Below are 12,519 nucleotides of genomic sequence, written 5' to 3'. Positions count from 1 at the left end.
ACCATGTTTGGCAGTAGACTCGATGCTACACATGTTACCCACTGAGCCACAGAGGTTTCCTGCAAAGTTACTTTCTACAAGACGGTGTAATTGTCCTTATGGCACTACTAAATGCCAAAGGGAAACGTACGTTTTGTTTCTGCTAATACCAAGGTTATAAAACGGAATACTCTGCCTTCTAATCATACTTACAAAACAAGTGAAAGTTTGCTGTAGAATTTTGAAGAACTCGTTCACAAAATACAGTGACGATAAGTAGACGTTTCATGAATAGATTTATTTATTTCTGCAACACAGATACATTTATTAAACAGAAATGTACAGCTTACCGTCTATTAGGGGTGGGAATCTTTAGGTACCTTATGATTTGATCCTTGGGGTTAGGATTCGCCCCAAAAAATCGTGTATCGATTTTTTATTAAGTTGCAAATCTATATATGCTTACATAATTTTTGGGAGGAATCTGTGAATTGCGATTCATAAGTGAATCAAATTCCCCCCCCACCCTTAGTACTTAGTGCTGAATAAAATTTTATTAGGTTACTAATTAAAAAAATGAAAGGGTTGTATGACAGCATGAGCTGCAACCTATAAAACTCACCCTCCCCCCCCCCCCCCCCCACACACACACACACACACACATTCACGCCCCATCCTGGTCATACATCCTGCCATAGAGACATGCGGTGACCAGTCCAGCTGTCGTCCCTGAGTGTCTCATCACCACTCGACCGTCAGCGCTTCTCTCCACCGCGTCCGGCCTCTCCAATACCACCTGACTGACCACCACCGACGGATACACGTGCTGCGTGCTGAACTTCCCTTCCAGCAGGAAGTCCATCTTGGTGTCTGCCTCTTCCACTTCCTGTCCGCAGGAGCGATCCACTGTCCCAGAGCAGCGGACCAAAGCGCACACCTGTGGGTGGACAGGTCAGAAGAAACTAAAGTTAAAAAAACGAAACACATCAAAACAAGAATACAGAATAGTGAACTGGCATCATATGAAGAGATTGATCTAGTTATCCCGACCTGCAGTGCGTAGCGTCCATTAACCACGTGTGTGCCAGCAAATGCCCCCAGTGCATAGAGTTCTTTACTGCCCTCCAGTGGAGATCTCCGGTATTGCAGGCGGCAGCAGAAAGACCCATCACACACAGTGAGCTCGCCCTCCGAGTCCAGCAAGAGTTTGAAGGCGAACTGATCGTACATCATGGAGGAGTGGAAAAGATTAGGGGGGAGAGGAGAGGAAGACGGCGCAGTCCTCTGACAGCCCTCCTCCTTCGGCAGGCAAAAAGAGTCTGTGACACTTGAGGACCAGACACCGACGCCCCCCACCCCACCTGTGCCTCCCACCCCAGAGAGAGCCTCCGATCCTGGGGGTGGCTCTGTCCCTCCATCACCCAGACCTCCACGCTCCATCGCCCCTCTGTCTTGCAGCCACGAGGGGTCCAGCACGGGTAATCTGCCCACCAGCAGCTTCCCAGCCTCCAGCTCCCCTGCCCTAGCGTGGTGGTAAAGAGCCGTGTCGGGGCTGAAAATGCCACTGCCGGTCATGCCCAGTGGGTCACTGCGTATGTTGGCCCCTAGCACAGAGACGTTGGCACCCCGGCTGAAGGCCCACTGGAACTGCACCGTCGCCAGCAGGGGGAGCTGGTTCATCCACGCCGTGGGGTAGACCAGCTGCCGCACCCCCTGGGAGGAGGGGGAGGAGGAGTACATTTACATGTATTCATTTTAACAGACGCTTTTTATCCAAAGCCACTTCCAAGAGAGAGCTTTACAAAAGTGCATAGGTCACTGATGGTAACAACGAGATAGCCCCAAAAACATTGCGGGTAGCCAAAACATGAAGCGTACATTGTGAAAAAACAAATGGGCCAATGGGAAGAACCACAAGAGCATGAGTAAAGGTGTGGGGGGAGGGGGGAGAGAGGGGTGTGTGTTTGTGTAGGTGTGTTGGGGGGGGGGGGGGGGTGCAGCCTAATGTTAACCTACCTTGTTCAGCAGGGTCACTGTGGGATCGTGGAACAGGATGTCGAAGCAGGTCAACACCCCAAACGTTCCAGCGAAGGGCGTGTCAAAGGTGACGAGCTCTGAACTCGGGGGCTTGTCAAAGGCGTTCTCAAAGTACAGGTTGTACTTGTGGTAACGAGCCACCAGAAGTCCATCCGACCTATGAAGGACCAGTGTAAACCCGGGTTCAAAACCTGAACCATCCTACATGACGACTGTTTTGTTGCTGAACACACTTCTCAAACTCAACAGGGGAAGTCTATAATGAACCTGAACACCACATCAGTGTTGAACTGCCAGCGTCCATCTGGAGGGCAGGTGAGGTCGAAGGTCACGGAGCACGGCTGGAGGGCGGCCATGTTGGCCACCAGGAAGAGACGGTGACGTCGAGCCATGCAGCTCAGACGCTGGAGGACCTGAGAGAGCAGGGGTGGATGGACGTACAATTACTTCATTACTGTAGCCTACTTAAGAAGATTTTTCTGGTATCAGTACAATTTTTCTGACATCCTTATACTAAAACAGAGTCTTTTTAGACATGAGCATCTGTGCTTTGACTTGAGTGAAGGATGTGTGTACTTTTGCCATCTCTTGAGTGTGTGTGTGTGTGTGTGTGTGTGTGTGCACCTCAGTGTGTGCATGCCGGCCTGGCTCGGTGCATGGGTTCCAGTTTTCTTTTTGTGGGTCGGGGATTGCCTCTAGGTAACCCGCTATGGATGAACGACTGAAGTTGAAACCATGGATACCATCTTCGGGAAACACTATAATCTGAGCACCCTGAGAGAAGTAACGAGAACGAGATTATAACTTCTACGACAACTGCTGTTATTGGTTTTATTTCTACATATATAGTCTACCTTTCCGGCTGCCAGAGCAGCTTGCGCTTCATAAACGTCCAGATTCTTCTTCATGTGTTCAAGTGCAGCAGCTCGAGACAGCGGCACGTGCGGCTTTGGATTCAGGTACACAAAGTGCTCGTAGACCGCAGCTACGTATGAGCGACCGGAACCGTCTTCTGCCCCGACAAGCAAAATCAAACAGAGGCCTAGCGCGGCCACTACCGCCGCGATGGGTGGTCTGGTGGACATAACCTTCGAACCCAAATGTGTTAGTTGGCTACTACTTTAACCTGTTAAATTTGGTGTTTGCGCCGTTTCACTATCAGGGTCTAGATAAAGTTGAAAATACGAACATATTCTTACCGGCATGCAGTCCACTTTCACAATATTTTGAACTGATTACACACCCACATACTGGCTCGCAGGTAACATATTTAAGATTATTTGTATCAAGGTGCCAATCTTAAGAAAACGCTTGGTTGAAATGTTCAGTCGTCAACGAGGAGGCTGGATGTGATTGAATGTTTCCTTGCCTGCCTGAGTTCTGTCGAAATCCTTGTGTTACAACAGTGTGACCGCTAGGTGGCCTCAGTTCTTCATGAAATTGTACATAACACTTTAGTAAAATGAGTTTAAGTGACGTACATTGCACAATAACCTTGGCCCTGACCTAACTTCACTTCAGAGATGTGCATAGTTGATACAAAGAATATAAACACATTCTTGGTTTGACTAAATTTAATTATAAATATACAATATTATTAGGCTCTATGTCAAACTGGTTGATTAACGTGGTCGTTTGACATCAGGCTCTGATAGAAAACTCACAGATGACCTCATATCATTACTAACTCCAACAGTTACAGTAGGCCTATCTCTAATGTGTTCCTTAACTGTCCATACAGTAGACAGATCACTGGACTTCAACAAACAATCAAAAAAGTGTTTATTGACCGATGAGCTTTTGGTCAACAACTGCTGTACCCAAGGGCTACATTCTAAACTAAGACACCCTAGCAAAAAATCAAACTTTTTGTGTGTGTTTTTGTCACCTATATGTGTGAGATATCAGGCCATCAACAGGCCTGGTCCAGTCAGATAAAGGGGTGTAATTTCAGATGGGTTGTCCCGCCGTCGCGTTAGCATCACTCTGGTCGTTGTGTTAGGTTTGTTCTGATGGGTAGCGTGGCGTCCATCCAGTGGTTAGGGTTCTTGATCATGGAGGTCCATAACTTCATCTCTTCCTCGGTGGAGTCCATCCAACACACTGCCTCTCCATAGCTCTGACCTAAAACACACACACAGACATAAGATGACTTGAGTGGGAACACAGGTTGTGTCTGTGTGGGTGTGTGTGTGTGTATGTGTGTGTGTGTGTCTCACCCGTCCCGAGGCTGAGTCTGACCCCTCCCAGCACGTGTGTCTTCAACCCTTCACGCTGCCAGACTATCAGCTCAGTGCACGCTTCTCTCAGGTCCGCCGACTGGAAGCCGTCATACACCATGGTGTGGTTGTATGTGGGGCTGATGGACCGCTTGACTACGCGTGTCTTCTGACCGCTCGACCGACTAGCGTCTGGCAGCACGTAGCTAAGGTGGAGTGACGGTACAGGGGTGTATGAACACTTTTTAATCAAACACAACAACTGTTGCGTCACCGCAGTTTATGAAAGCTGCTGTCGTGTGAACGTGTGGGTTCATATCTGCTCAGAGGACAGTGTGGAACCGCAACAGTAGAAAAATCCTCAGGCTCTCGTCAAAACGAAGTGACTCACCTCTTGACGTAGGAGTCCACAGCGCCCCCTTTGGTGGACAGGAGACCCTGCGCCTCCCGCAGCCAGATATGCACTTCCCCTGTCAGCGGCATGCCACCACCTACACACACACACACACACACACACACACACACACACACACACACACACACACACACCAGACAGAGAGGAACAGTGTAGGGGCGGAACGTCATAGAGACACAGTTCTGCTGGTGTGTGGGTGTTCAACTCACCCTCAGATCCTGCTGGTGAGAACTTTATGGAGAGGAAGATGGTCCCTCGACTACTAAGTGAGTCTGGAGTCAACTGAACCTGAGAGGGAGAGACAGAGAGGGAATGAGGGAGAGCGAGACAGAGAAAGAGAGAGAGGTAGAGGGAGAAAGAGAGAATAAAGGAAAGTGGACCGGGAAATCGAGAGAGAATAGAGAAAGGAGATTAAGGTTACATAAGTATTCGTTAAAATTCATAGCATGTCTCTCTCTCTTTCTTTTTCTCTCCCTCTCACTTTACACTTGGGGAGTGTCCCTCAGAGCCGCGACACAACAGTGTGTTGGTATTATGTTTGCCCACATCAGCGTGATAGCATGTGTGTTTTGTGAGGGAGTGACTGTCCCTTGTGGGAGTATAGGACTCACGCGTGGTTGAAGGTCTTGCCAGAAGGGTTGGGTGGAGGTCCAGTCCCAGTGGCTCAGGCTCAGCTCCACCTCCCCCAGAAACACGTTCCTCCCCACGGGGACAGCGTGCCACACAGACAGGTTCAGAGTTCGGCCTCGTAGGTCCCCCACGCGCACCTTATACTGGGGAGCATAAACACTGGCATGATGGCAGGAACACCGACACAAGGAAATGATGTAAGTTTACATTTACATTTATGCATTTCAGCAGACGCTTTTATCCAAAGCGACTTCCAAAAGAGAGCTTTACAAAGGGGCATGGGTCACTGACCATAACTACGACATAGCCCCAAACATTGCGGGTAGCCAAAACTTGAAGCATACATTGTGAAAACGAAATAAGTCCCAAAGGGAAGAACCATAAGAGCATGTTGTTAAACAAGATACAATTTAACAACCTGAACCTCGAAAAAGTGCAAGGGTGTACCTGCGGGGAAAATCAAGCACCAAAAATATATTACACAGCAAGTACAATAGTGTGTGTGTCTCTCTCTCCAACTGTCTCTGTAAATCAAGCTGAAAAAACCCCCCCGCGAAACATCAAAAGAATACGAACAGTTATGGTTGTTGGGGAAGAAAACAAGCGTTTTTTATTTGAATTATCAGACGTACTTTCAGAGTCTGGTCATAGACAGGGTTTAGTGTCTTCTTTTTCACTGAGGTTTTCTTCTTACTGTGGGATGACTTGTCAGGTAGAAGATAGGCCTTCACATACCTGCAGACACAACAAGGCTTAACAACAGAGGTCTAGAGCACAACAAACGATCATTCATATTTCCGTGTTGTGTGCTCTGCTCTTCGGTGCACACACACACAAACACACTCACGGGTCGGAGCGGTTCTTGCGCGCCGGCGCGAGGTCTTGACAGCAACAAACTTTGACCTTTAGCTCCTCTTTCTGTGTGTCGTACAGCAGTGAGAATAAGATCCGCCCCCTCACCTCCACATCCCCAAACTCCCCGGAGGTAAACAGACTCATCATGCTGCCGTTCAGCTGCCAACCAACCAGAAACACACCGCAGGGTTCACAACACCATCACTCGACCACAAGGTCTCAGGTCAACATGGAGGAGATATTACTGGAGGTCTGTTTGAGTGAGAGTGTGTGGGAGTAGTGTGCGTGTATCAGACATGTTGAGAAAGTGAGCGAGCGATTGTGTGACTGTGTGTTGGGGAAGTGTTACCATGTTGTTGGACTGCAGACTGCTGACAGAGCTGCTGGGTCTTAGAGGGGTTGGATCAGCTTCTGTCACATCGCTGGATACCGAGTCTGTGTCCCCGTCTGAGTCTCCCTACCAACACACACACAGTACAACAACCCAATATAACAAGGCGAGAGGTGAATGTAGTGTTTTGTGACTGTGTATCTGTGCGTACCGATCTGTCTTCCTCTTTGTGGCCATTACTTCCACTGACACAATCCAGTGGAACTAGCAGGTCATCAGTTGAACAACAAAAGGAGTGAACATATCATTATAGTTAATTATACATATCATTATAAAACTTCAGTTATCATGGGGATTTTGATAAGTTATTAAGTCATTATAATCACGTTGTATGTCTGTGGTTGATGAGATGGTGTTACTATCCTGCAAGAAAGAAAGAAATGTCACCTAAAGCCTCTAAAAACACAAGATGTACCGCATCTATGAACACACACACACACACACTCACCTGTGTGTTCAGTTTCCTCGTTCTGGGCACAGGTATGGGAATAAGACTGACTGGATCCCTGTAACACAGTTACATATGAGCTCACAAGACTTCTCCGTATGCAACCATAAACGCTATCCCCACGACAACAGCTATCCCCACGACAACAGCAATGAGCCCTTACTGTTCGATCACCTCCTCTTCCATCTCTTCTGTGGCATCCTCCCCTTGTGTCCTCTCTGCCAGAGGGGAGGGGCTGTTGCCAGGGCTACTGGGTTGCCCTTCCTCGTTAGCTCCGTTGAATATGTCACTCAGAGCCACATCTGGGACAAACACACACACACGATTGTCATGACAATGTCAACGTCTTAGACTCGCATCACACTACCTAGCAAGACGGCGCGAACGGGGTGAACCGTGACGTCATCGTCCACGTTCCAACTGACGGATTGGCGGGCGGCCGACCTCTCGTCTTTGACCTCCGGCGCCGGATGGAGGACTGCACCAGGTCGCAGCCCTGCTTGGTGTTGCGGTGGCGTTTGCTCCTCTCCTCGCTGAACCACGCTCCCGACAGCGTCCGCAGAAGCACAGGGTTGGCCTCTTTCTCACGGAGATTCCTGAGGGGTTAGTTAGGGGTTTCAACCGAAACGTAAAAGCACTAAGACTAGCTGGCTTATGGTTAGGAGGAAACATTTCTGGGGAGGGAGGGGGGGGGGGGGGGGGGGGAGGGAGGGGGGCATCAGTAGGGTTCTGCATCTAAAGGGTTAAATAATCACCTCTGACCTTACGCGCCCCTCCTCGCGGCGACGAAGCTCGTCATCTCGCAGCAACACTGCCAAGATGGTGGCCTGCTCAGCATCTGTCAGGTGACTCAGGTCCAGAGAGTCCTCGCCCTCTCCAGCCATCACTGACAGACAGAGACAAACAGACACACACACAAACACACAAGTAGAAACTACTTAGTTCGGTATCAAAATCTCCTGGATAAGAAGAAACAATGGGTGTGTGTTTTAACAGCACCCAGGTGTCCTCCTTCCCCCTCTGGCCTACCCCGGCGCATGCGTTAACTGCTTCCGCTACTAATGTGGTTTTTGAGGGTTTTGGGGCAAACAGGATGTTTATCAATATCCGTGCTGAAAGAATATAACAACCTTTTTGATACATAAAAAAAAGCTCAGGCCCATTTACCTACAATAACTTTTTTTTTTTACTGCGATGTTTATCACAAAAGTTATATTTAAATCTAAATGTGAAGGTGCAGCACAGCAGGTGCAACACACTTCATACAGTACACACACGCTGAAACAAACAGGTAGTCACAGCGAGAGAAGTGACACCTGGCGTAGGGTATTAAAGTTAAATGTCTATCTTAATGTTTTATATTCTGGATAATATGTATTATAATGCTTCAGCTTACCTTATTTAATCAATGACTAAATTTTCATCCGCGTGTCGGTGTGGAAATATATGTCCGCAATCGGCGTTTGCTGTTACTTGTTAGTTTGCTAAAGTTAGTGTAGTCTGAGCCGCTAGCTGAACACGCCCCTACAGCAGGAGCGAAAATGTGAACCGGAGTGTAGTGTGAGGGGAACTCAGCCCACAAAATCAATACGGATGGAGTGCGGAATTAACAGCTCCTTGTTTGTACATTCACTTAAGTCACACTATTTGAGTCGCCAGCAATATAACTTGAGAATAAAGGTAGACGGAAGAATAGAAGGAAACATAGAAAGACTTGAGTGATGAAAGTCTTGTCTGTATTTAGCATTGTTTGATTGTGTCTGTGTGTCTGTGTGTGTGTGTGTGTGTGTGTGTGTGTGTGTGTGTGTGTGTATGTGTGTGTGTTTTAACAAAGGATAGTTTGATACAGACCGCACAGTAAGGCCCACACGGATGTATCAGATGGTTTGGTGGAGGAACTGTCAAGGAAACACCTGCTGAACACACACACACACGTCATCCAAACGTTTTTATTTAACACAGATAAACACACGCATAAACGATAGGATCAAACTATCAGTGGAACAAACGATGCTCCTGAGATAGTAGCTTGTAGCTTACTGTCTTTGTGTCTTGTAAACAGATCTTATGTGTTTGGATTGCACTAGCTTCCTGTTGCTGATCAAATTACCACACAGACACATATTTACAGTACTCTGCTTTACCTGCACTGAAATAATTTTAAGCAAACTTTAGTATTGCTCATTATGGCAGTTCAGACAAAAATATAGGCTAATACTGACCAGAGAAATATGAGTTTGTTGCAGCTGGAGCACACAGACACTTGAAGCTGTCTGGGGTTGTGTTTGTGAAGACGTGTGTGAGCATGTGTGTACAGGCATGAGGGGGAGGAGGAGGACAGCTCTTCTCTATCTTCTTTGTCAGCGGAGTTGGAAGACAGCCAGCCTGTCGCTGTGTGTGGGTTCCCTTTTATGCGTAGCCATTGGAGCTAGCCCTCCGGTTTGGCTGGCTCTGTTGCTGCTTGAACAGCCAGCCAACCAACCAAGCTCCCGGTGTCTCTATCCCAGCCCCCCTGAACTCCTCCTGTAGCCCTCTGGGGCTTTTCTGACCCTGTCACACCTCCGTATGCACGGATCCATACATCAGGCTGTACAACCAGCTGCGCTCCCAGTAGACCACCGAACACAAAATCTGTGCAATATATTTATTTACTCAGTCATATTATTATTCACTATTCAATACTTACTTATTTTGCTACATTGTTGTTTCGCACTATGTTGTTCTTTTACTCTTGTTTGTAGTTTGCACTATCTTTGTGCTGCTGTAATCCTGCGAATTTCTCCATTGTGGGACTAATAAAGAATTATCTTATCTTATCAGCCTCTCTCTGGCCTCACACCTTCCTGAATCGTGATGCTGACGTCACATGCATAGGATTGCGTCCTTTTGTTTGGCAATAGAACACTAGAAAACAAGAAACACTAGAACTTTCAGCAATATCTTTATTTGGATGCCATCACAGCAATAGAGGACACGCCAGAGACTTCCTGACTCAACGCAGCGTTTCAACTACCAAACCAGCTAAACTGAGCTACAGTAATCTAATCTAAGAAACCTAGTTATTAACTTAAATCAGGTTAAATTAATATGAATCACAATACAATTGATAACATTGTGAACATTGATATGAAATCTGAACGAAAATATTCCACAACGTACGGAAGTATAAGTTAATCATGGCAGAAATTAAACATATTAGATGTCATGATACAGAAAACACACACACAAACCTCAAACCAAGGTCAAGAGAATATCTGTAGAATGTCAGTTTGTCAGTGAAACGCATGCTTGTCTGTTAGGACGTCAGTGTCTGATTATTTGTCGAAAGTCTGTCTGCATGTGGAATCTCACTGTAAGGACACACTGAAGCACATACTATACACACACAGTCGTGACAGCCGGCAGAACTAAAGCCTCTAATCTAATCGTGACAGCACGATGATTCTACTCTCTCCTCTGTTCCGCTCTCATCCTCCATTCACCTCCACATCCCCTTCTCATCGCCTCTTCCTCCTTATGGCTGCGGCTGCTCTCTGTACAGAGGAAAACAGAGAGAATGTGAGTCATTGTGAGTTACACAGATACAAAAGAAAACAGAAGCGTCACATTGAGACTGATGACAACCGATGGGCAATGACGCCAAACTGCTGTCGATGCTACATATCTGCAACCAGTAGAGGTCACTGTTACACAGACATGCAGTCTGATTCACCCTGATAAACCACCATTACGCAAGCAGCACATGCACAACACACACAGTCACAAACCAACACAAGTCACCCACAAAGGACACAAGAGTACGTTTCTGTGCCTTCCCTCTCCTCTTCACACACACACACACACACACACCTCTTCATACACACACCTCACACACACACCTCTTCACACAACTCCCACACACAAACACACACACATACCTCTTCACACACCTCACACACACACCTCTTCACACAACTCCCACACACAAACACACACACACACCTCTTCATACACACACCTCACACACACACCTCTTCACACAACTCCCACACACAAACACACACACATACCTCTTCACACACCTCACACACACACCTCTTCACACACCTCACACACACCCTTACATGGGATCGTAAGTGCTGTTGTCTTTGGATTTGAGGAAGCGCATGGCGAAGAAGCCTCCGGCCTGGAGACACAGCACCAGGATGATCCCTCCCACGAAGCTGGACATGTCAAACTTAGCCTGGGAGAACTCTGAGCCGGCAGGACTCTGGTCGTCTGAACCTGCGTGGAACAGCCTGCCTACATCATCTCGCAATAACAACTGGTAAAAAAGTTAGGAGTTTGAGAGAGTGGGTGGAGGTTTGCTTGGATGTCAGGGCTCACCGGAGTCATCTTTCCCTTCGGCTGCGTTCTCCACGACTGAGAACACACACACACACACACACATAAACACACACACACAAAGTGTTTTAATAAATAAGCGATGAGAGACAATGTAGATTTGTGAATAATGTGGTGTTTCTCACCTGTGCACATGGCTGCATCGTTAGTCACATTACAGTTTGAAAAGTCAACATCGTCAGACACACACCCTGTGTCATTATCTGAGAAGGAGAGAGACACAGTTATATATACTTTCTTTGGATTGTGTGTGGCGTGTGTATGTGTGTAGCTCTCCTGGAATAATCAATTATTCACACATCTGGTAAAGACCAGAATGGCTTGTGTTACAGTACCAAAAGAGGATCAGATTTCTATCAGAGGTCAGTGTGAATGTGTGTGTGTGCATGTCTGTGTGTGTCACCGCTATCGCAGTTCCTCCAGACGCAGCCTGTTAAGTTCAGGGTGGAGTCCCCAACACATAGGTCACATGACTCAGCTTGAGAACAGTCTGAAGGAGAAACATGAATATCAATCAGACAGTGTGACTAATTGTGTAGATCACATATCTAACAGAATGACCAAATGAAGGATTGGATGGGTTTTAATCCTAACACACAGTTTTAGGATCCTTGTAGATTAAAGTGGAGAGGGGATGAGGGGTGGGGACCGGGGAGCCAGAAGGTGAAAGATGAGAATCTAATTCCAGGAAATCCTCATCCAATCAAAGGGTTGTCAAATATAATTCTTAATGTTTGAAACACGGATAGAAACACACACATTCCAGAAACACATCAGACTAACAAAACAACAACAACTGCAGAACAGACAAAACACTCACACACCTACCTGAAGACTGAGAGTGACAGGTGGTCACCATTGCAAGAAGCAACAGTATAGGACCGAGGGTCTTTAGTCCGAACCCTTGCATACTGCCAGCCAGCAACTGACCTTCAATGGACTACTGAGCGAGCCCTGGAGACTGACACAGTTAGACTGGAGCTACAGTCTGAACGCTCAGGCTTCAGAGAGATCCAAGTCTTCCGGATCTCACCAGGCCTCAGCCAGCCAGTGTGTGTCACTTCAATCGCTTCTTGTCCAAATTCTTCAGAGGTCGGTTTTAAGTTGTTTTTTTTCTTCAGTGTCTAGCAGATAAGTCTGAGTTAGGGAGGAAGGAAGGACT

At 47.1% G+C, this 12,519-nt stretch overlaps 3 protein-coding genes across 5 annotated transcripts; all 3 read right to left on the bottom strand.

The window, feature by feature from the left end:
- Positions 1-258: 258 nt before the first annotated feature.
- On the bottom strand, positions 259-3,480 carry btd (biotinidase). The gene is made up of 7 exons (XM_047018886.1): positions 3,216-3,480; positions 2,871-3,104; positions 2,641-2,790; positions 2,284-2,429; positions 1,996-2,173; positions 1,030-1,692; positions 259-916 (listed from the first exon to the last, which is right to left on the bottom strand). Exons 1-7 carry the CDS (start codon positions 3,219-3,221, stop codon positions 644-646), a joined length of 1,650 nt encoding a protein of 549 aa, XP_046874842.1. The 5' UTR covers positions 3,222-3,480; the 3' UTR covers positions 259-643.
- A 103-nt stretch (positions 3,481-3,583) lies between these two features.
- Positions 3,584-9,772, bottom strand: sytl1 (synaptotagmin-like 1). 3 transcript variants are annotated; one of them, XM_047018889.1, is made up of 16 exons: positions 9,661-9,772; positions 8,826-8,890; positions 7,737-7,860; positions 7,419-7,570; positions 7,138-7,276; positions 6,975-7,032; positions 6,853-6,889; positions 6,678-6,730; positions 6,485-6,592; positions 6,128-6,294; positions 5,913-6,015; positions 5,262-5,423; positions 4,860-4,938; positions 4,627-4,726; positions 4,236-4,441; positions 3,584-4,140 (listed from the first exon to the last, which is right to left on the bottom strand). In XM_047018889.1, the coding sequence occupies exons 3-16, from the start codon at positions 7,856-7,858 to the stop codon at positions 3,998-4,000; spliced, it is 1,629 nt and encodes a 542-aa protein (XP_046874845.1). In that variant the 5' UTR covers positions 7,859-7,860; positions 8,826-8,890; positions 9,661-9,772; the 3' UTR covers positions 3,584-3,997. The 3 variants fall into 3 exon arrangements, with proteins under 3 accessions (XP_046874845.1, XP_046874844.1, XP_046874843.1); XM_047018888.1 differs by lacking the exon at positions 9,661-9,772 and adding an exon at positions 9,197-9,284 and having other exon boundaries at positions 8,826-8,887; XM_047018887.1 differs by lacking the exons at positions 8,826-8,890; positions 9,661-9,772 and adding an exon at positions 8,371-8,751.
- Positions 9,773-9,901: 129 nt separating this feature from the next.
- On the bottom strand, positions 9,902-12,499 carry cd164l2 (CD164 sialomucin-like 2). The gene is made up of 6 exons (XM_047018892.1): positions 12,186-12,499; positions 11,761-11,847; positions 11,483-11,560; positions 11,340-11,375; positions 11,078-11,237; positions 9,902-10,507 (listed from the first exon to the last, which is right to left on the bottom strand). Exons 1-6 carry the CDS (start codon positions 12,265-12,267, stop codon positions 10,489-10,491), a joined length of 462 nt encoding a protein of 153 aa, XP_046874848.1. The 5' UTR covers positions 12,268-12,499; the 3' UTR covers positions 9,902-10,488.
- Between the last annotated feature and the right edge of the window lie 20 nt (positions 12,500-12,519).

This window comes from Hypomesus transpacificus, chromosome 4 (assembly GCF_021917145.1).
Source record: "Hypomesus transpacificus isolate Combined female chromosome 4, fHypTra1, whole genome shotgun sequence".
Classification (NCBI taxonomy): Eukaryota; Metazoa; Chordata; class Actinopteri; order Osmeriformes; family Osmeridae; genus Hypomesus; species Hypomesus transpacificus.
Note: the sequence above shows the minus strand (reverse complement) of the source record. Positions and strands in the feature narration are given on the sequence as shown.